Here is a 25030-nt window from a genome sequence, read left to right on the forward strand (position 1 = left end):
TCAACATTTGCAACTTTGACCGTGAAGCATCAAATAAAACCATATATATATATATATATATATATATATATATATATATATATATATATATATAGGGTTGAGTTCACGTGAGACCAAGAGTTTTTCGTGAGACCTGTAAGACCAATTTATGTTCATTGATCAATATTATAAACTTATGATCTAACGGTCTAAAGTTGCAAGGTGGCAATTTTGTAATTATTGAGAAGTCTCGAGGCGTTTATGAATGTTCAGATCTGACGATTGTAAATCTAATCCAAGGGTTGAGAATTGGTCTTACGGGTCTCACGAAAAACCATTGGTTTCACATGATCCCAAGTCTCTCTCTCTCTCTCTCTCTCTCTATATATATATATGGAAATGTTCATTTGAGAAGTGGTAAATATTGAAAATTAAATAAGTGATTCTAGCCTTTCATCTAGTCAACATTTGCGACTTTGGCCGTGAAGCACCGGATAAAACCTTGCATGTGTATATGAAAGATACGGGGTAGTTTTGTAACTTTTACAAATATGCGTCAAATGAGTTCATACGTGAACCCATGTGATACACATATAAATTATATGTTTATATGTAAACCCATTAATTAGTTTACATGTGAACTATTTAACTGATTTATATATGAACCTACAGGTTCATATATGAATCATTTAATTAGTTATATGTGAATCAGTTAACTAGCTTATATGTGAATCAGTTAAAATAGTTTATATGTGAATTACACGAGTTAATATATGAACATATAGTTCGTATGTGAACCCGTTTGCCGCCTATTTGTAAAAGTTACAAAACTACCCTATCTATTTTTCGCATAAGCCGCAATTTTTGACCAGTCAAAGCCATAATTATTGGCCAGTCAAAGTCGTAATTGTTGACCAGTCAAATCCGATCTTGACTGTATGAAGGGCTAAGATCACTTTTCAAAATAACCTTTGGCTATATATATATATATATATATAGGGGAAAGTTCTTTTGTTAACCCAATAATTGGTGTTAACTTTGTGAACCAATCTTGACCATTGATTCTTAAAATCTATGGATGAGATTAATTGTGACATGTTTGTAGTTGATTAAAAATGAAGATGCCAATACATAGGTTAACAGGGGTATTTTTGGGCGAGATGTCCAAATCGGTTACAAATCGATAATTAATTAATTACATTGTTTACAAAATCGTTAATTGCTCATTACTTTTATAGTTCGTAGAATTATCTATGTTGCATTATGAACACTTATGAATACATATAAACATATATGTAACTTATTAACTAATCTTAGTTTGTGAACATTTATTTGCACCCATTAAAACTTATGAACACTAAAGTAATTGATTTTCACATGTGAACACAATAATATATGATCAAAGTGTTTCGCTTGTAAACACATATGTTATATATATATATATACTGTTTTATGAACACATTGAAACACATGTGAACAATATACACACCATCTGAACATTGACGACTACTTAGTTTATTGACTTTCACGTGTGAACACAATACTTCTTAATCATAAGATCTTCAGTCTTCTTGTATTGTGATCTACCGTCTTCACCCACGTTTGTATATCAATATTATGAATATTTATCTATCAAATACTCCTCCACCACTAGAATATTTAAGTTTCTTATCATATTAAAATAACAAGTCATCTATAATTTGGAAAAATAATAAACATATTATTTTAACTATAATCATGGGATTGATATTTTTGTAATCGCCCATTAATGAATGTGAAGTTAAGACAAAAAAGAAAATTATCATTGATGTCCTCGATATTAATTGTGTGGGGATAAGAGAACTTAATCTAACAAAAGCTTGTCATTTGTTTAAATAGTTTGTATAGTTAATACATTTTTTCATGGTTAACAAATGATCTTAGCGCTCTCTCTCTCTCTCTCTCTCTCTATATATATATATATATATATATATATATATGGAAGAGTTTAAACGAGAACACATTTATTTTACGAGAATGCGAGAACACCATTTTACTATAGTCAGTCACATGTGATACCATTATTCTATCGATACTATTATTTTATCACATATGATACATATGTGATACTAAATCAGAGAAGCAGACGATTTTCGATGCGATCGTGGTTGCGGGCCAAGTCACCCTTACACCACTAAGCTTCCTCACATGTATTATCACATGTGATAAAGGTGTTGTTAATATGATACTATAATCCATCAAGACCATCACATGTGGTGCTAAATCATAGAAGCAGACAACCTTTTGTGTAGGCTAAGTCGTAGAACACGTCGTCCGCACATCACAAGATTCTCTCACGCGTATTATCACATGTGATAAGGGTGTTCTCGCGTTCTCGTAAAATGGAGGTGTTCTCGTTTGAACCTCCACACACACACACACACACACACACACATATATATATATATATATATATATATATAAATTAATCAAATAAGAAGCACAAAAAAATTGAGAACATTAGTAATCTAAGCCACTATTTGATTTTGATCCTATGGTTTTTATTGGAAGTTGTTTTTAATTAGAAAAAAAAACATAATCATCATTCTGGTAACAAAGATTCACCAAATGAAACACATTCATCATGTTATTTCACATCATGAAATAAAACATATTTCATAAATATGCCATTTCACCTCATGAAATCCAAAAATAATATTCATATATATGTTATTTCACCAAATGAAATCAAACGCAATTTTAATTTCTAATCTATTTCATCCCATGAAATCAAACACAATTTCCGTCTACATCTTATTTCACCTCATGAAATCAAACACAAATATCGTCTATATGTTATTCCACCTTATGCAATCAAATACAATCTTCGTCGTTTTCATGTCATCAAGGTTGAACCTGGCAGTGACGACTTTTCTCAGCCACAACTCCACCCCTTCTCCGCCTTTCAACACCGTCTTTTCATCTTTCACCCATATAATATGAAAAAAGAAATGAACATCGTTGGCACAAAACTAGTTGAGGCTTAACTACCAGTAACGATGTCCCTGTAGAACTAGACGGAATCCCTCAACTCAGTAGCAGTTTTGCCCTTCCACTTACCGACGAGTGACGAAATGGCTTTATCCTCCAAGTACACACCAGTTCCCGTAAACTTCACGAATTTACCTTGAATTTTCGTACTCCTCACACCTTGTGCATGATAGAAACACGATTCAAACTATTAACAATTAATAAAACCGTACACCTGATCGAAGAGCTAGACGCAATTGATTTGACCTCTTATCAGTTGAACTCCTCATCATAAACTCTAAGCAGATTATGAGAACACTATGTTTCTATTACTCAAGTTGTGGATTGTGGAGTGTGATTTACAAACGATAATCTATCTCTATTTATACTACTCTATGTAACTATCTGAGAATATTATCTAGATATTTACAAGGAAGGTTTTAGTTATACTAGTTGTGAGTCGAGCAATGCGGCGGGAGCCGTGAATTTTAACGATTTTGAAGTTTCACTGGTTTTATTAGAGGAGATTTAACGATGATATAAGTTACTTTTGGTCTTTACATATTAATACAATTTGAATAAATAAGAGTTATGGTTTTAATTACAGTCTATCGATGAAAAAAATTGTATGACAGTTTAAAATCCAATATATTTAAAATCCAACATATTTAAACGACTCCACAAATTTGTTCGATTTACACCAAGAGCAAAGAGTCAAGAGATCGAGACCGAGACTGAGAGTTCTAGAGCAATTGAATGGAATAATTTTTAATAACCAATGGTGAATATCAATTTGAATCTCACATTGGGGGATGAGAAGAAGACATTATGAGTAGGTGAAAACATGAGTGAAAGATGTCAAAAGTATCTTGGGAAATGAAAAGAAAAAGTAATAATATGTGCATTTGTAACTAGTACTATATGCTATTTTAATTGTAGATTAAAAGATTTTAAAAATGAATGCATAAAGTAGTAGTACTTGGTGCATTATGAGTTGTTTTTAAGACTTTGTGCATAAACGTATAGTATGTTGTGCATTAAAAATTGTTTTTAAGAATTTTGACAAATCTGATTTATAAGGTAGTATAGCTAAGAACCAGAGGTGTATGTATCCATCTAGTAATGTTTGTTTCCTCTTGATCCTTGCTTGATTTTACTTCAAGGTTCCTTTATCTTCTTGATTGATCTAGAATGTTCCGTGTTGCTGGAAAACCTCTTAACGGGACGTGACATTAAGGGGTTGTTTACCTAAATGCTTACCCAATAAGTGTTTACCGTTATCGGTCAACACTATAATTTATTTTACAGGATAAAATTCTAGTAGATCAAAACGTATCTCATGCAACAATTTACCTAGTAAGTGCTTACCCGAGTTAGAGTCGTCACCCTCACTTACCGGGTAAGACTTTTCATTCTTATCATCGTTCTTACCGCGTAAGATTCTTGGCCCTTGTCATGTTCATCCGGTAAGGAAAATTAGCCTGTAAGTACTTACCGGGTAAGCGTTTAGTAAACGATCCCTAAAAGCTTATTTGCTAAATTATTAAACAATATTTATTTTAAAAATAATAATAAAATAATTGAATTGAATAAAAAAACGATGTTTTTGTCGTAAAAGTTTCCTTTTTCTTATTTTAGAAAAAAAGTTCAAATTTCTTAGCCACAGGAAATTTCTTACCCCAAAATTCATGGACAATACTACCCCAAGATATTCGCATCAAACCCGTCCATGTCCAGGACAATTTCGTAATTTTACATCTCAAATGCACGATCATGTTTTCCTTCCAAAGCTTTCAAATACTTGCGCCTCTCCTCACCCACACACACACACACCAACACAGTAGTAGATACAGACTCTGTATATATAGATTTCTACAATGGCGTTGCAAATTCATCAACTCTGCCGGCCGGTTCCGTCGCCGTCGTCATCGTCATCGTCGTCGATTGGCTCACTGCCGTCATGTTTTACCAAACAGTCTGTTGTAGGCGGAGACATTCATCGGTTTTCAACTATGATGATGGTTAATAAGAAGAATGGAAACAGGAAAGGCCTGAGTTCTTCCGTCAAGGTGAGATCGAGCCTGGAAACCGCCGGTCCGACGGTGGTTGTTGGACAGGTCACCGAGGTTTGCAAGGACACGTTTTGGCCTCTCGTTAATGCCGCTGGTGATAAGACTGTCGTTCTCGATATGTACACCCAGTGGTAAGTAAATTAGCTCAAACTCGTACTCTATGTTTCCTAAACTTGAAGTTAACGTTGTAGAATTTCTGTATGTATATATATTCGATCATCTGAATCCCTGACCTTGCAATATAAAATTGAAACAATTTCTGTCCAGGAAACTTGCAAAACTTTAGGTCTCGTTCTCATTGTTACCAATCAGTGGTGAAACTGATTTTGATCCACGGAATGTCTCTAAGGATTTTAAACGTATTTAGTGTTCCAGTAATTTTATAAGAGTCACATCTAAAGGGAACATTGCTATTTTCATACCGAACTTCAAGATGAAACATGAGCACTGCTTCTTTGTGCCCTTGTTTTAAGGGGTCAAAATAGACCTTGCAACAACGTGATTGAGTACATCTAGTTAACTTAGACAGTAATCGAACCGAACATTTGTCAAATTATTCGAGCTTGATGTGCTATTTGAGCTAAATGGAGCTTTATTGAGCTGAACTTCATTAACTTTGAGTACAAATACTAGTATAATGAGTTAAATTCGAGTTCGTAAGAACTCTCATGTGAACTCTTATCCAGCTTTTCAAGTCCAGTCTATGTTTACTTATGTAGTTGATTAATATGACAGTAAATCAAGTGTGTATACTATGTCAAGCTTAATTTATTCTGTATATTTCTAATGGCAAATTATTGAAGCTCAAATCTTCCTCAGAGTTGAGCTCGAGAGCATGCCTTAATGAAATTCTTTGAGCCATCAAATTGAGTTTCATAGCCTAACACTGTGGAGCTTGGCTTGACTTGCTTACAACCCTAGCCAACTCACGGACCAAACCCTTGCATATACCAATATATGAAAGTATTTTTTACATATTTGGAAACCACATTTCCATACATCAATGCTCTATGGTATTTGCATGCGAGTAATTCTAAATGTTTCTAAAATGTCTTTGTTCCAATCTTCCTAGAGGACACTAGATCAACACTTGGAAGATGTTCAGATTTTTATATAAAGGGTGTTCTTTATAAGGATTGATAAGGAAATTTAGCATTGCCAATCTGAAACAAAATGTATTTTTACATTGACAAAGGACATAAACATTAATATATATAAAGATCTATATCTATTACTTATGTGATAGAACGTAGGGGTGAGCATAGGCGGGTATCCGCCCTTTTTGACAGGAACCGGAACCGGAACCGGCGGTTCTTGAGATATTGGAACCGGAACCGGAACCGGTTAGAGCGGTTCTTAAATTTTTGGAACCGGAACCGGAACCGGAACCGCCGGGAACCGGTTCCGGTTCCGGGTACCCGCTTCCTAAAATATTAAAATTTTATTGTTTAGAAATAAAAAATAAAACATTGCCAAAACACTAAATAAATAAGCAAGAATACAAATTATACAAAATAATTGTTACAAATATTGTTTAACAATTACAAACTATAATAGACTAATAGAAAATATTCAAAGTTTAACGATTACATATTATAATGGTAAATGTTCAAAGTTTAACGATTACATACTATGAATCCAAGTGAATACACAATTTAAAAAAATACGGATCATTTTATATGGAGAATTTAGATGAAGAATGAAAATGACGACATGCTTTCAAGATGTAAACCTAATATAAATTTGGTATTAAAAAATAATAATTATTTTTTTACTTGAAAAATACTGGGTACCCGGCGGGTAACGGTTCCGAAAAATTGAGAACCGGAACCGGAACCATTCTCAATCGGTTCCGTATTTTAGGAACCGGAACTGGAACCACTCATATCGGTTCCGGTTCCGGAACCGGCAGTTCCAAGGCGGTTCCGGTTCCGGTTCCATAGCCGGGTACCAAAGATAAAACCTTGTTTGAGCATGCCCACTTCATCCATGAGTTTGAAAGTCCCCAGTGATACCGGTAGCCGATTTAACATTTGCCTATGGTTAAAAGAAAACGACAAAGCAACAACCTTTGGGGTATCCCACTCCCAGACCTATCTTTGAGCGAGATAAACTGTGTTGGTTTGGTTTGGTTTAGTTTGACAAAGCAGCAACCTGGTGAGCGAAAGCATTGCCAGCTTTGTGAATTTGGTAAGGGAAGTCCTTGTATGTAGTTTTTCTTTTGCATTCTGTAATCCCTGACAGTGAGTAACCCTCCTAGTTGGTTTCACATACTTGGAGTGAACTTTGAAGGCTAACTCAAGTGTCAATATGAAGGCTAAGCCTTGGGGCTCCTCCCCATAGGTCGCCAGTTCAAGTCTAGGCCACTGGGATTTTCCTGGCTGCTATATTCAGGGACCCATGGAGTTAGTCGAAGTGCGCAGAAGTTGGTCCGGATACCCACGATTACCATAAAAGAAAAACTTGTCGTGGTTCTGTTCCATATGGTTATTTTTGTTGCTAGAGGGAAATCGTATGTTTGCAGCCAAAAGATAACAGGTTTGAGTCACAGAAACAATTTCTTTGGAAAATACGTCAATTGCAAAATCTAAGACTAACCATGCACGAAATACAACCATGATAACAATACTTCTAAGCTATCTTCCTTTCTTCATTTGCATCTTCCCCCTCGTCCCATGGTTTTGATTATTTATTGAACTCTATAGGTGTGGTCCATGCAAGGTCATCGCTCCAAAATTCCAAGAATTGTCTGAGAAGTATCTTGATGTGGTCTTTCTAAAGCTTGATTGCAATCAAGACAACAAGGTTTGTGATTAACTGATTTGAATTCCCTAAAAGCAAGTTTCGCTAACACCACCATCCCTTAGTTACGGTCATATGAGAATGTGAGCACAAGTGAAGGTTATATTATATTGTGTGACGATTGTAACCTTCACTTCACCTTAATTGTGTGTTGTGAAGGTTACGTTAATAAGGATACCTTCACAGTTCTCACGACAAATCTTCACACAATATAAGGGTGTCTTTTCATTTTTCACAAAAAGCTTCACACAACGTAAGGGTACCTTAACAGTTCTCACGAAAAATCTTTAGACAATACAAGGGTAACCTTCCCAGTTCTCACGACAAATGTTCACACAATATAAGGGCAGATTCACTTGTTGTCACGAAAAGGGACAATTCTCTCTGGAACCCAACCCAGCAACCGTTTATACTCGCAACTTAAAGAGTTGTAGAGATGCGTTGATACGGTATTAATTAGGTGGCAAATGGCAGGTATTGGCAAAGGAGCTAGGATTAAAGGTGGTTCCAACCTTCAAGATTCTCAAGGACTCTAAGATTGTAAAAGAAGTGACAGGGGCTAAGTTTAACAATTTAGTTGATGCAATAGATGAGGTTAGATGCAGTTGATCTACCATCTCTTACTATACATACATACACCTCCTCCTGCTTTGTGTATAATCTTTGTTTCTGAAATCAAATTGCTTTTCTCTACTTGTTAATTATTCCACTTTAGTCTCTATCCCTTTTCAGTAAAAATATAACACCATCAACCACAAGGTGGTGCCTGATTGGTTTGAGCTTGGCTCCAAAGGTCAAAAGTACCAGGAGGTCCCAGGTTTAAATCCGAGGAGGAATAAAATCCCCTTGTGGCCATGGAGATTCAAATGCGGTGACTCCGGCTATCTGCATAGCAGATGGTCGCCCTGGGATTAGTCAGCTCGCATAGCGGGTTGGATGTCTAGGTTAATAAAAAAAAAAAAAAAAAATATATATATATATATATATATATATATATATATATATATATATATATATAGCTTGGTTCAAATACTAACCAATTTTTTTGTGTTAACTATGTTAACCAAGCTCAACCAATCATATTCCATCTTTTCCTTTGGTTCAAATGTAACTCATATATAAAATACAAGGGTATTTAAGTAATTTGTTATTTTATGTAACTCCCAAATAATTAATTGGGAGTTACAAATTTGAAAATATCACAATTGATCATGATCCAATACTGACATTGGAGTTTCACACGTGTTCATGTTCTATAATTCACATTTATTTTAATCTACAGTTCTCACCTTTGACATATGAACACATCAGAAATCACACAGCCTTAGATGTCGTGATTCATAAGTGTTCATGAATATTCAAGTCATTAGATGTTCATATGAATACATACACACACAGAACATGTGAAAACATGTGAACACGTATGAAAACACACAGCCCTAGATGCCTTGGTTCATAGGTGTTCATATACATACAGCAGAGTTGGCTCCTAAATATACAGAAGATGTTCATACAATTCACATGTTGTTCATATGTCTAATCTTTTTTGTTTGATGTGGTTTGAAGATACACACAAGTTGTTCATATGTCTGACAACTCGTGTATCAAAGATAGATTACTTTTTACCTAAATACCCTTTGATATTTTGTTCACATATGTTAATTGAAAATATTAATATAATAATTAATTTTTAAATATCATTAAATCACAACCGTTTATTATTCAAATTAACGGTCAAGATCGGTTAACAAAGTTAACACGATAATCTTTGTTAACATTTGAACCAACCCCTATATATATATAACACCATCTTCTACAGATTCTTTAAAAATGGAGATTTTGTTATCTGTTTTGTTATGACAGATACTTTATATTGTTTTTTAAAATAGAGGAAACTCCGAGTTCAGAAAATTCTTTAAAATTTAACTTGAGAAGAGAGAAATTATTTATTTTATTGTTTTTCACCGATGAGATTGAATTATTATATAAAGTTGTTTTAAAAGATGTATTAAGATGATAAAATTATAGAATATTTTAATAAATATAATTGATACTGAAAATAAAGAACTTGTTTGTGTTGAATATATTAATATAATATGTCGGTTTATGTACATAGATTCCAAATTATAGTAAAGGAAATTACCCAAAATGACCATTTTATAAATGGTACGCTAACAAAATGACCACATTTCAGAGATTTTTCACAAAATGACCACCAAAATCGCCCTCCTATTTTGGGGCGAATTTGACCATAAGGTATGGATTGGTTCCACATGTATACCATTTGGAGAACAAAAATAAGATATTATATATGAAAATGGGTAAATTGCCCTCAAAAAGTGAAAATCATCAATGGGGCTTGTAAGAGTAGAAATGTTTGGATCACTACAATTTTATAGAGAATACTACAAAATTTATATATATTACATTGGATCATAAAAAAAACAAAATACCAATGAAAATCGCCCTTGATGTCTCGTCAAATCGTCGTTGATGTGTCAAATCGTTACGTCATAAGCTGTCTTCACTAGAAGACGAAATGGAGGTCAAAATTGCCTCCATGGGGCGATTTTCACTTTTTAAGGGCGATTTGCCCATTTTCAGATATAATATCTTATTTTTGTCCCCCAAATGGTATACATGTAGGACCCATCCGTACCTTATAATCAAAATCGCCCTCCTTATACGATTTTGATGGTCATTTTGTGAAAAAGTTTTGAAAAGTTATCATTTTATTAATGTATAAAATGGGTATTTTGGGTAATTTCCTTTATAATCTTCTTCAAAATGAACATAGATTAGCTCCATAAGGCTATTAATGATGATCAACTAATAATTTCAAAATATATATGCAACTCATGACACTTTCACTTTCGGCTATGGGCCTTTTATTAGAAAATTCCCCATTGCTGCCTCCTATAGGAGTATGGGCCGTGTTTCAGTCCCAGTGTGACTAATCATCCTCTCGGGCCTTGTTCTTTGGAAGATCTATATCAATGAAATCTCATCATCCATACATAACGAATTGATGTAGTATCGGAAAAATATTGAACTGCCATAGTACCTTTGAAAGTGATTATAATATAAATAGTATATACATGGTTTAATCCTATATCTATTTTATGATTCAGATTTAATTGCTGCAATTTCTAACTGAAACTCGTTAATGAATGTTATCTTTTCCACGCATTTGCTAACTCCCCAGTAGCTAGTAACTCATCATCAGATGCTAAACTCTACTAATGTGAACCCTTTGAAGTAGCAAAACGTAATATTACAAGATAAAAACGAGGTTTTTTTTAAACAAACTCGAAAATAATCACCATAAGGGAAAGAAAACAATTACCCGTCAAGAGAACAAGTACCAAAGAGTTATCGGTTCAGTGGTATTCGTGTCAGTGGTAGATCTTGACGTTGTTTTGTGATAACTGGATCTTGGTTATCACCTGAGGTAACTTATACGTGATTATTTATTATGTGTTTATGTGACAGCATGATAAATTTGTACATTTGATCATGTGGGTATGCGAATTTTATGCATAAATGTGAAATGTATATATATATATATGTATATATATATATATATATACAAGAATTTATATATATATATATATATATATGTGTATGTGTGTGGTGTGACGAGGTGTAATATATATATATATATATATATATATATATATATATGATCTATGTGCAATGGTTATGAGGTATGCATGTATGTATGGTAAGGGCACTTTAGCTGCATTACCTTGTTTGGTAAGTATAAATAAGAAGGAGAAACCCTCGTATCTTTTGTTGGCCATTTTTGAAGAATTGAGTGATTTTAAAGAGAGGTTGACCGGATTTCACATTACCTGATTTCAAGAAGTTGAACTCATCTGATTTTCTAAGGATTTGCATAAGGTGAGTGTTTTATGCTTTGAAGTATCAATTTTGGTATAACAATTATAATTGTTTTGAACTGGTTTGTTATGTTTCATATATCATCCGGATTACCACCTTAAATCGGATAAGTGTTGACCGGATTTCATCTAAACCGGTCGAGTGTTGTCCGGATTAGTCCTAAACCGGACAAGGGTTGGGCGATTTAAACCCTAAATCGGACAAGGGTTGGGCGATTTAAGCCCTAAATCGGACAAGTGTTGGCCGATTTAAGCCCTAAACCGGATAAGGCATGAACGAATTATAAATGAACCATCTGGTGGATGTTGTCCAGTTTAGACTTAAACCGGATAAGTGTTAAGCGGTTTAGTCTTAAACTGGACAAGCATTGAGCGATTTATGAATTTTGAGTTTATGTTAAATATTTTGAACGGAGAAGTAAGAATACGACTAAGTGGTGACCGGTTTAGTTAAATCGGACAATTTGTGGAAGTGTTGTCCGGATTTGTTATCCAGACAAGGTTGTGTTTTGAGTCAAATGATAAATCGGACAATTTGTGGAAGTGTTGTCCGGATTTGTTATCCGGACAAGGTTGACCGGATTAAGTGTTATCTTGACAAAATATGATTCTTTTGAAACAATAAATGAGAATTTTGACAAAATTGAATTGGAACTAATAATAATTCCATTGACTGCGGTGTATTATATATGGAATTGTTTTATGAAATATTTTGATGAGGAAATAAGGGTGACATATCAATGAGAGGTGTACCATGAGATAATAGTAACATATTAAGGAGAGGTGTACCATGAGATAAGGGTGTTATATCAAGGAGAGGTGTACCATGGGATAAGGGTGTCATATCAAGGAGAGGTGTACATTTGGATATAAGGGTGGCATTTGTGTGTGTGTATTTCGTAATATAACTCTTACTATTATATCTCTTAAGATTATTGTGGTTTGAAATCTTTATTTCTTTGTGATTTAAAGATTTAGAATCAAGGTTCTTAATGGAAATCATAGTCTGGATGTTATAGAAGAGGAGATAACAGGTTTGGCCTGAAACTTTGATTAAACCTTATTTGATTCAAGAGGTTTAAAAGTGGCGTTCTGATATTGATTAATGTAAACTTGTCTTGATATATTGTTTACGAGCAGAGATTAATGGCTTGAAAAGTGAAAGGTATTGACTTTATGCTCTTACTTGTTCATATATTTGTAATATATATGAAAAATTGTTTTATTTAAAAGTTTTGGTGATTTTCACCCTACAATGACATAAATAGGGTAACTCATTAGACCTTTCGGTCTAACCCTCGTTTTGTGATTTTAAATATGTATTACAGGAAGTGCTGATGGTAAGGGAAAGAGAAAAATATAGTAAATTCCCTATATGATTATCTGCATGAAAATTGGCTGATGATTTGTATAGTTTTGGCAGATGAAACTGGTTTAGTACAAGATTGTATTTTGGAATTTTTGGACCATGTATTTTTGTACTGGTAGATTCTTGTACTAAGGGACCTTTGTGGTGTACAAACATGTATTTCTTGTATATGAAGTATATGTTACATGCAATGTGTGGAATGAGGCGTTACAGTTTTAGTCCAAAAGTTTAAACCTTATTAAAAGTGAGAAGTGTGTATGAGTTTTGCTGTATAAATTATACAATATGTATTTAAAGCATCCACAATGAAAAGTTCTTACAAACAAAAAAGTGGAGTTCTTATAAAATTACTACCATAACGAAGAGTTCTTACGGGCCACCAATATTTTTTGAGTTCATGTACACGAACTTTGTTTCTTGTATTGATTATTGTGTCAAATGTTATTTTTGATGTATATATTGATATTAAAATTTAGCAAAAAAACGAGGTTTTAATGGAAGTTTTTAATTTGTTAAGTTGACGATTGGGAAAAAAAGTGCAAAAGAAAACATAATGTTAAAAAACTAAAAGGAACTAACCACAAGGGTGGTGCCTGATTGGTTTGAGCTTGGTCCAAAGTCAAAAGTACATGGAGGTCTCATGTAGGGGTGAACAAAAAACCGTCAACCCGCGAAACTCGCCCAACCCAACTCGCTAACAACCCAATTAAATCCAACCCGTCTACCCGCTAAACCGTCCACCCGCCAAACCGCTAACCCGCCAATTAGGAGGGTTGAAATTGGGTTGAGCCTAGCTCAACCCGCCCAACCCGTCAACCCGCCGCTAATATATAATTTTTATAAAATTATATATATATATATATATATATATTTATTATGTATATATATATATTTATTATGTATATATATATATATTAATAATGTATAATTTTATATAATTTTTATTGATATTATATTTTGTTCCATTTTAACTAAACGTATAGGTTACCAAAAGAAAATTCACGATCAAATAATGATGACAAAAAATCTAATTAATAAGGAAAATTATTGATTTGTTTTGTAGAAAACAACAAATTGATATGTTGGAAAATATGAATGATATTGATAGATATTTGATGAACGAATCCATCAATCTATGACGCTTTTAAAGAGTTACATTAGAAAAATGTCTTATCTAAAAGAGTTTCAATATGTTTATAGGATGGTTTTGGACGTCTTAACAAATTCTATGATGCTTTTAAAATAAAGTGTCGTATTAGTTATTTTAYACAACACGACTTGAAAAAGTGTCATATGAGCATAGGTGTCCTATAAATAGATGAGTTTACGGGACACTTCTCAAAATGTTTCCACAAAATAACTAATACGACGTTTTATTTAAAGATCATTCTAAAACACTTGTTGAAACGTCCAAAAACGTCCTATAAACCTATTGTTACGTTTTTAGATAGGACGCTTTATAGTATGGTCTATAAACATAAGTTTTATGAATTATTTCATTCGTCAAATTATGTAACTACTAACCCGCCAACCCAACCCAACCCGTCTCAACCCGCAAGGGTTGGGTTGGGTTATACTTTTGAATGGGTTGGGTTGGGTTGAGATTTTCCAAACCGCCATAATTGGGTTGGGTTGTAAAATTGTTGTAAACCGCCCAACCCAACCCGCGTTCACCCCTAGTCTCATGTTCAAATCCGAGGAATAAAAATCCGCTTGTGGCCACGGAGGTTCAAATGCAATGACTCCGGTCTATCTGCAAAGAAGGTGGTCGTTCTGGGATTAGTCGGCTCGAATAGCGGGTTGAATATCCAAGTTAATAAAAAAAACTAAAAGGACTAAATATGTCATAGTTCAGAAGTATAGGGTTGATATGAGACATTTTAATACTTCAAAAGGTCAAAGTCAAAGGGGGTATTGATCACCACCATGCCAGCAAAGCTCAAACATTCGGAAAACCAAAACAATCGTCTGTTTGCCGTTAATGCCGCTCTCCCCCTATTTTCGTTCCATCCTTATATCTGGTTTCAAATTTCGTCAAATTCAGGTGCGTTTCTGGTCTTCATTCTAATTTGCTTTCAATAATGTTGTAGAACATACAAATTCGTAAATAAACACGCACAAAGGACAGGGTTTTCTTAATTTATTTCGATTTTAAGATACCTATTTGAAGATTAGATAGATTTGATTCGAATTTTGAGATATGGATGTGAATAGAAGAGGAATTGTTTGTGTAATTGGGTTTGTTGTTGTTGTTCTTCAATTGGGTGTTTTGGCATCAGCGAATATGGTGTTACATGTTCAGCATAAGTTTCATGACCGTAAAAGGCCTTTGAGTGCAGTCCATTCTCATGATTGCCACCGCCATAAGAGAATGCTGGCCGTCGCTGAACTCCCTCTTGGTGGCGACGGCAGCCCCACCTCAGCCGCGTTAGCTCTCTCTCTCTCTCTCTCTCTCTCTATATATATATATATATGTATATATATATATATGCATGCATGTATGTGTGTATGTATGTAGGGTCAGGTTCGGGGAAAACCGCAAAAAAATGAAAAACTGAGCAACACTCCAATAATCATTCATCCGGAGTAATTTGTAACTTACAAGCAATTTGTCTCTCGTATGCACAATGCACATGTGCATGCATACGGTATGCACATGTGCATGCATACGATTAATTTGTAAGCACATGTGCATGCATACGGTATGCACATGTGCGTGCATACGATTAATTTGTAAGCACATGTGCATATGAGAATTTCTATACGAGTAATGAAAATGAAAGACGGTATGCACATTTGCATTCACATAAGCATAACATGCACACATGCATGAAAATCAAAAAACAACTTCAATTACTTGTATGCACATGTGCATACCGTCCAAATGAATGGTTACCATGGTGTTCCTCAGTTTTCCCCTGAACCTCCCTCTATGCATGTATATGTCAATAGATATATTTTCCTCTGAAAGTTGTATTCATAAATGTGGTTTATGGATTGCCATAATGCATTTTGTATGGATATTGTTTATTGCTTGATCACCCAGATGTTAGATTAGTTATATTATGTGTGGAAGATAAATTCTCTATTCAGATCAATCATGGGTAATTTTGATAATGCTGTTGATTAGACGTTATGATTTTGAGAGCAAAGTTTACCACCGTTAAGCCTATGGTACGCCATGGCCTGATGTGCAGTTTTTGTAAGGCATACTTTGATTTTTTGTTCTTTATTACCTTTTTAGTGTCTTACTTTTTAGTTTTCAGTGCATAAACATTATTTAAATTGTTCAATATCATTGACTAATCGAGTAATAGTAGAATATATATGTGTATGTATATATAATTTTATGTATGATATACATATTTGCCTTGATAAGTCACGTCTTGAAAAACGTTATGGCCTCACCTAGGCTTCTAAGGCTTGAGGCTTGACCTCACCGCCATGATACGCCGCACGCCTTTTAGAACCTTGGTATGGATTAAGCTGTATAGATTAGGAGGCTAAATTGTTGTTTGTTTGTCATGCTGAATTCTTACCTTACCATTTTACCGTCTGTTTGGATTAAGCTAAATAATTGTTTGCTTTTGGAATACTTCCTAAATTCTCATTGTTAACTCTCTCTCTATATATATATATATGTGTGTGTGTGTGTGCATAGCTTCATGTAGCAATTGGCTTAATCGTTTATTTATTTATTTATTTCGTAATGGTATCAGAGCCTATTTACGTAGACCTCAATTTGGTGCTTCCTTTTCATGGTTCTGCGTTGCTCCAATAATCATGTCAAAAGAATGGAAAACCCCTTTGTGGTCATTGTGAACTTAACTCGGAGATGGATCACCAAAACAAGCTCTGAATTCAAATGCTTATTTGCATGTATAATTGATGACACAAAACATATGATCTTGTTGTTCGTTTATTGAGATGGTTGCATTGCACAAAAGGGTGCATCATTTCAAACTTTTGACTTATTTCAGTACAAAAAACAAACAAACAAATTTATATAAATCCATACAGACAACTTAATCCATATTGGACTTAATGAAAAAACAAACACCACCTTAATGGCAAAGATATAAACGAATGTAGTTACATCATGATAGTTATATCTCCCAGCCACATGGGGCCGTGCCCGTTGGTGTTCCAATGCGAGATATGGTTACCCAATTATATATGGGTTTTAACCTTTAACCCGATTATAATGCTTTAGTCTTTTACTCCTTTAGCCGATTTGGCGTCCCGTTGATCTATAGTCTTGGTATAGGTATAACAGGGCCTCCAAGAAGATTGGAACTTCTTGGAACGCCCACATGGCCAGATTTGTTGTTCCGAGTATATGATCCAATTCATATTGTTTAGTCTTCTATTTTCTTATGCAGTCTCTATTTCACCAAGATTCAAATCGGGTCTCCTCCGAAGGATTATCACGTGCAAGTCGATACAGGGAGTGATCTTTTATGGGTGAATTGTATCGAATGTGAGTCGTGCCCAAAGACAAGTGACCTTGGAGTATGTATCCATTATCGTGGTTCATATGTTTACTTGAAGTTTTCGTTCTACTTAGAAAGCAACAATTGTTAAACATTCTACCTACAGGTTCCATTGCAACTATATGATCCAAACGACTCCTCAAGTGCCAAAAAAGTTACCTGTGATGATGACTTTTGCAGAACCACAATGGATTCTTCTAATACCGAGTGTAAGGTCGGAATGTCTTGTTTATATACTGTTACGTATGGTGATGGGAGCGGAACTGCTGGATATTTCATTAACGACAATCTGCAACTTCTCAAAGCATCCGGAGACGGTGAGACTAAATATATGAGTGGGAATATAACATTTGGGTGAGTTTTTAAGTTGTCTTTTAGTATCGGAAAGCGTAAAATTCTGAGAGCACTACAACAAAATGGGCTGTTCATGGGCGAGACAGCCCACTAGACCCGCCATCTCCTGACCGCTAGAAAAGCGGGCTTGGACTACCACTTTTGAAGAAACTAGCGGGCCTGAACTAACTTGTTAAAATTAATGAACGGGCATGGGCGTCCGAAGAATTTTTGGACAGGCCCGCCTGGCTGTTAATATTTTTATAATTGATCAACTTTTGCAATTAAAATTTACAAAATAAAATTGAAAATTCTAGATACTTACCGCTTCCACTTAATTATGACTCGTGATATAAACACTCTTTCGGAATCTAAAAACATAATGACATCAATTGCTCAACTCCTTGTTATCTCGTTTGGTCATTTCTTTTATTGATGCTCCATATTTTGCGGATATTTTTTTTATAAATTATGTACATTATTACGTATTTGCGTCTATTTTTAAGTTGGAAAAATTGTTATGTATTTTGAATTATTTTACATGACTTGTGGTTTTATATAAGTTTTGTTCTCTTAAAAATGTAAAAAGATTTTTAGGCCCATTAGCTCGTGGGCAAGCCTGAACCATTTGTAGGGCGGGTAAAGGCAAGTTTTCAAGCCGGTAAAAAGGGCTTAAATTTGCTATATTAGGTCCGTTGGACAAGACAAATAGGTTAGGCCCTGCCCAAGCCTGCAAATGATCATCGTCTTAACAACTTATTGTATATGACACATTGTTGTTGGACTTGAAACTCATAAGTCCCGTTAAATACTCTATTAGGACGACCAAGAATGACTAGGCATCCTAACATACCCATTTTGTTGTAGTGGTTGTATGATGTAAGAATGAAGTCTTTGGGTTTAGATATAATGCTCATATTATGATCCAAGACAGGTGTGGAGCTAAACAATCGGGGGAGTTAGGTTCGTCAGAACAAGCTCTTGACGGTATTCTTGGGCTTGGGCAAACGGGTACTTCGTTGCTTTCACAGTTTGCTTCGGCTAAAAAGGTGAAAAGAATGTTCTCACATTGCTTGAGTGGTTCCAAAGGAGGTGGCATTTTTGCTATTGGAGAAGTGGTGGAGCCAAAAGTGAAAACAACACCAATGCTAGAAGACAAGTAAATTTTCTTTCTTTCCAATGAATTCTGTTTTACATTGAACAAGAGTTGGTACGCTGCATTTCTTTGTCCCATCAAGATAGGTGGAACAAGATTGGTAAATTACTGAACTATCCATGCCAAATTAAAACCCTAAAACCTTGCACAATTCTTTCACCTGACTACCTCACTCTCATCGGTTCAATCCTATCTGGGTACCAAACGTGCCCTTATTTATTTGTTTTGCAAGTCGGGGGTCCTCAAAGAAACAACCTCTCTACCCCTCCGAGGGTATATGTAAGGTGTGCGCACATCTTACTCCCCGAAACCCACCTCTGTGTGGGACATACTGGGTTTGTTTGGTTTGATTTGATTTTATTGTGCAAGAATTGGTGTGATTGTGATTTGTCTACAATGCAGTCTGCATTATAATGTTGAAATGAAGTCAATTGATGTGAATGGTGAAACTTTAGATATCCCAAAAAATATACTTGATTTGGGAAAGAAAGAAGGAGCAATAGTTGACAGTGGTACGACCTTGGCTTATTTTCCCGCTAAGATTTACAACCCGCTAATGCAAAAGGTATTTGGACTATTTTAGGCTCCATTTGCTACCATAGTTTCTTTACTTATCTTAGATTTGCATATATTTTTCTTTATAATTCTCGAACGTTATTCTTTTCACCTAGATCATGGCCGCACAACCCGACCAGAAGCCAGAAACAGTTGAGAAGCTTTTTAAATGCTACAAGTATTCCGGCAAGTATGGTTTCTTCCACTATAAAGACGTACTAGACTATCATAAAATAGGGTTTGTAGGATGCCAAAAATGTCAAAGTGTCTTAATAGACTTGCTTTATATGACTTTTAAGTTTATAGGACCAGGGTTGGGTTCCGATGAGAAGGAGAGTTAAGATGAGAAGCGTAGGAAGAGATCTTCACCCTTAGATGCACATTAGGATGAGATGCACCGGATCAATCTCCGTATCAAGCGCAATTCATGGGTGGGTTTGAGATTAAAGGTGATCAAGATTCCAGATCTCTTCTTATGCTTCTCATCTTAACTCTCCTTCTCACACGATCCTTCGCCTATAGGACCAAACAGTTGTGCGTTCTATGTAAAAGTGTTGCAATAAGTTTAAAGATGCTTTTGGACGTCTTAAAATGTCTATAGGACACTTTTGAAATAAAGCGTTTTGTTAATTTTTTGATATGACGTTATCCGAAAACATGGTTTGTAAAAAGAAGTATCTTAAAAAAATATGTTTATAGGACACTTCTCAAAAGTGTCATGTAAAAAAGCTAATACAATATTTTATTTTAGAAGTGTTCTGAAAAACTTGTTTAGACGCCCAAAATATAAACTTATTGCAACGGTTTTTACATAGGACACACAATTATTTGATCCTATAAACTTAAGCCCTACGAAGCGGTCTATTAGACATTTTTGGCGTCCTATAAACCCGATTTGTAGTAGTACTATCTGTCAAAAGATTCAGATGTTTGGCTTTCGAGTGCCACATGAGTTCCTTATTTTACTTGAAACTTGACCAAAATGACTCATTTCGTCGTCTGATCCTCCCATAATGCAGCATTGATGAAGGTTTTCCAAATGTCACGTTTCACTTTGATGATTCACTTTCATTGACAGTTACTCCCCATCAATATTTCTTCGAAGTGGAGGTATATATATATATATATGCATCAAACGTTAGAAGTAATCTAATCGTTCGTTTTACTTGTGATAACGATTTCCATTACCTTCTCTCGTCAGGATGACCAATGGTGCATCGGTTTTCAGAACAGTAATATTCAATCAGGTTCTGGAGGAGAGCTGACTCTATTGGGAGGTAGGCAATATAATTTTTCTTGTGCACATAACCATGTTTGGATATAATACTTATATACGACAAAACTCACACACATTTCTCATTTTTTGTGAGGTTTGAACCCCTGACCTCCACGAAGGTTGGGTTACCGGATACTACTAGGTCACTGGCCCTTTGATCAAGGGTATTTTAGACACATGACTTATAGTCAAACACTTTGTGTGGAATCATGTTTAAGGTCAAACTTTACAAGTTCCAGCGATGGATGGGCTCTTTTAGAGAGTAATCAATCTGGTGGGGTCCACATATTCTCGCAGGTTGGGTTGCTAGTAGCCTTTACCTTTTAGGCCTGTCGATAAGTTTTACTTGGTTTCAGTTCAATGCCATCTAAATCACTACGTGCCTCTCGTGGGACATTGGGAGCTTAACATGATCACGCTTCACTGTTGACTTTTGATAGTCAAACCTACGTTCCATGCAGAACCAGATTTTTGCATGCATTTTAGTGCCTTTTAGATTCAAACTCATCATTCAAATACTTTTATAGTTCAATACTCGAAACTAGTACATCCTACCACATCGAACACAGATTTCTCTCACTTTTGAAGTTAAAACCAAGACACGTTTGACTCCCGAAAGTCAGATATGGACTCTATGAACTTTGAGCAGCATTGTTCGGTTAAATTTGAATTTCTTTTTTCTTCCATTTTTTCTCTGTATGCAGATCTTCTTCTAGCAGATAGGCTGGTTACATATGATATAGAAAACAAGGCCATTGGATGGGTTGACCATGATTGTAAGTACACTTGCCTTTAATTTTTGACTTCCGTAAATCTTCCCCACCGGGAAATTAAGTTTATTCGACCATTCAACTTTTAATGCGCGGGCTATCGGAAAATGGTTGAGTCAAATGGTCAAAAACGTATTTTGCTTAACCCCGTTCTTGTCGGTTTTGGTGTGATTTCAGGCTCATCAACCATCAAAGTGAAAGATGAAGAGTCCGGGAATGAGTTTGAGGTCCATGCCGGAGATATTTCTTCCGCACGTTGTACATCTACTTCACGAATGATTTTGGGGTTGCTATTATTTCTTGCAGGTACGTTGATCAATTGGACGAATTGAAGTGAAATGCCGTTGTATTTAAAAACCCTGAAAGCAATCGTTTTGTTTTATATGTTCTTTAGGATACGTATATCCGTTACTATTTCAATGTAATTATATGATTTGTCGAGTTCATTGTTCATTAGCTTCTTCATATTGTATAGTATACTCATCATCTTGGTTATCGTAAGTGTTGAGTGTCTTGAATTTTGTTAGTAATCAAACGGAAAAGAAAGAGCGTTTAGGAGCGACCGTGCCGTAAGCATAGACGGTTTTCAGGGGTTAACAATCCGTTCACAATAATCAAACCACAAAAACCGTAAAGGTAATATCAAGCATAAATGCGCAAATATGTCTATCGCACGTAAAATAAGACTGCAATTTAACGTGTTTACACTATCTTAGTGATAGTGTACGTTTACAGGGGGAGAGAGAGAGCATTTTTATACGTTAAACTGAAGTTACAAAACGACTTTATATGAAGATTTGTCCATAAAAATGGAGACAAGAAGTAAGACCTTCGGTTTTGTTATAACCGGGAAGAAAAGAGTATTGAACAAATTTAGCATGAGACTATCTGATCGAGAATTTCGTCTATTTAGCTGAAAACCCTAGTCGCGATCTGGGTCCATGACCTGAAGTCATGCAACTAGGTCGCCCAGTTCCTTTTGTCTTCTACACGTGTCGTTGTGGTGACCTAGCCCGATAATGGGATTCTGAAGCGCTGAGTCGAAAGAAGAAGGAGCACGATTTGTTTCGACTTAAAACTTTTACGTGGATGAGAACACGAGGTATATTGACCCCTGGTGCGCTTAATGCGTTTTAGAGACCAAAACCAAAATGTATTTCAGTATTCAACGTTTTTTTTGGTTTAGTATGTAACGAACTATTGGTGATAAGATGTCGGTTTCGTTATAAAGGCTTCCGATGTGAGTGAGTTGCGTTTTAGTTTGGGAGTTTCTAACGATGATATTTAGGATAAATATGATGATTATTATACGGAAGAAAACATAACGTCTTCAGGGTAAAAATGAAGGTGTTATATGTATAAAAAAACTTTTTTCAAGCTATTAAATATGTTGAGAACATTTAGAGCATCTTCAATAGCTATGCTAAAAAAAAAAAAAAAAAGAGGGATTTTGGTAATTTTTTGCTCCAACAACTATGTTATCTTGTATGCTCAAATAGAAAAAAGAGGAGAGACCGTAAAAATCTCTAAATTTAGAGAAATTTCTAAACAGAACGATAAATTATTATCTTAATACATTATATGAATAAGAGGCATTGAGATAAATGCTTAGGAGGGATAAATAATGTTTTATTAAATGTATTGAATACTTTAATGATATGGTTAATGTCGAAACTGCTAAAATAAAGTAGCTGTTGGAGTTTTAGAGATTTTGACTTTTAATGCTTTATTTTAGAGAAAATACAATATAGCTCTTGAAGATGCTCTTAAAGAGTTGTTTGCTTTGCGCATCTCCAACTACTATGCTATATTTTCTTCTAAAATAAAGTATTAAAAATCAAAATATCTAAAAAGTTACATTTAACTCTAACAACTACTCTATTTTAACAATTCCAGTATTAACTATATTATTAAAATATTCAATACATTTAATAAAATATTATTTCTTTCTTCTAAATATTTTACTATATATTTTTCATTGATGAAAAATATTAAAATAAATAATTTTCCTTTTTATTTAGAGATTTCTCTAAATTTAGATATTTGTACAATGTCTCTCATTTTTTCTTTATCTTAGCATACAAGATAACATAGCTGTTGAAGAAAAAAGTTACTAAAATCCATGTTTTTTCTATTTTAGGATAACTGTTGGAAATGTTCTTATAATTTAATGAGCTTAATGATCTTGACGACTTATTCAACTAGCCATATAGGAGGATTTCTTAAGGCTTAACCGTGATGCCATTAAGTCAAAATGACTTACATGGAATAAGTCAGAACTCCTCACTTGTCCTCGTTAAGCACCTCAAACAAATTAATACCAACTGTCCTTGGAATAATCCGACCTTCTCTCTTTGCCTCCTTTTATTGTCTATCAAATAAACAAATTAACCCAGAAAGACAATTTAACACATATAGTGCTTAATAGAAAAAAAAAAAGTAAACATCTCCTACCACCGTCACCTGCCAACGCTACCATTACCATTGTTGCCTTCACCCCACCGTCACCCACCTACCATTGACACCGCTGTCACCTCCATCCCAACACCACTGTTGTATTCAACGAGCCAACGAAATATATTCAAATTCTTTTGACAGATTCTATTTCAATTCCTGCCAACTAAATACACGATCAAATTAACCTAATTAAATTCTTCCAATTCTGTTGACTAATTCCAATATATGAATCAAAAACCACCTAAAAATTCCGTAAGAACAAGTCCACCAATAAAATAAAATATAGTAAGCTTTCATTATTGTTTAACAATATGATAACCATTTAGGGAATGTTTGGGATTGCTTAATTGAAACAATTTATGCTTTTCTACAAATTTTTTTATTAACTTATTATAAGTTAGAATGCTTTAACTTCTTTAAAAATTCTTTATTACTAGTTTGACATCGGTATAAGCTGTTTATCCAAATACTCTAAAATGTTTATTACCGATGCCACATCGAAATAAGTCAATAAGTTGTTTTTATAAGCAATCCCAAATGCCTTTTTAATTTATATTTATTTTAAATAATCAGTTCTGTTTTAACAACAATTATCCGCTTATTTCTCAAAATTTAAATATATTATAATAAAAAATTAAAAAAAAAAAGTCTCTGTGAAATGTTCTACACGGACGAAGACTTTGACTTAATGAAGGCGACGGTCAACTCATTCCATTTCAACTTTCAAGTCCTCCGATATTCTCTTTCATAATTTGCCCCTTCCAATTCCCAAAATTACGAATATGCCCACCTTCCTACTTTTTCACCTTTTGGGTGCGTTTGGTACGTTGGACAGGGTGAGACAGGACAGGACAGAA

At 34.6% G+C, this 25030-nt stretch overlaps 2 protein-coding genes across 2 annotated transcripts; both read left to right on the forward strand.

Annotated features, from left to right (window-relative positions):
* Positions 1-4817: 4817 nt before the first annotated feature.
* Positions 4818-8563, forward strand: LOC112523769 (thioredoxin F-type, chloroplastic-like). Its single transcript, XM_025133450.1, has 3 exons — positions 4818-5191; positions 7766-7865; positions 8337-8563. The coding sequence occupies exons 1-3, from the start codon at positions 4866-4868 to the stop codon at positions 8469-8471; spliced, it is 561 nt and encodes a 186-aa protein (XP_024989218.1). The 5' UTR covers positions 4818-4865; the 3' UTR covers positions 8472-8563.
* Positions 8564-15133: 6570 nt separating this feature from the next.
* Positions 15134-22070, forward strand: LOC112506471 (aspartic proteinase-like protein 2; the record flags this gene model as incomplete). The annotated part of the gene is made up of 10 exons (XM_025110545.1): positions 15134-15177; positions 17516-17645; positions 17733-17980; positions 18894-19118; positions 19518-19680; positions 19787-19860; positions 20690-20780; positions 20872-20947; positions 21651-21722; positions 21894-22070. Coding segments are annotated over 10 exons (1278 nt in total), but the record flags the coding sequence as incomplete, so codon positions are not given.
* Between the last annotated feature and the right edge of the window lie 2960 nt (positions 22071-25030).

Source organism: Cynara cardunculus (genome assembly GCF_001531365.2).
Source record: "Cynara cardunculus var. scolymus isolate 2C chromosome LG 1, CcrdV1, whole genome shotgun sequence".
Lineage (NCBI taxonomy): Eukaryota > Viridiplantae > Streptophyta > Magnoliopsida > Asterales > Asteraceae > Cynara > Cynara cardunculus.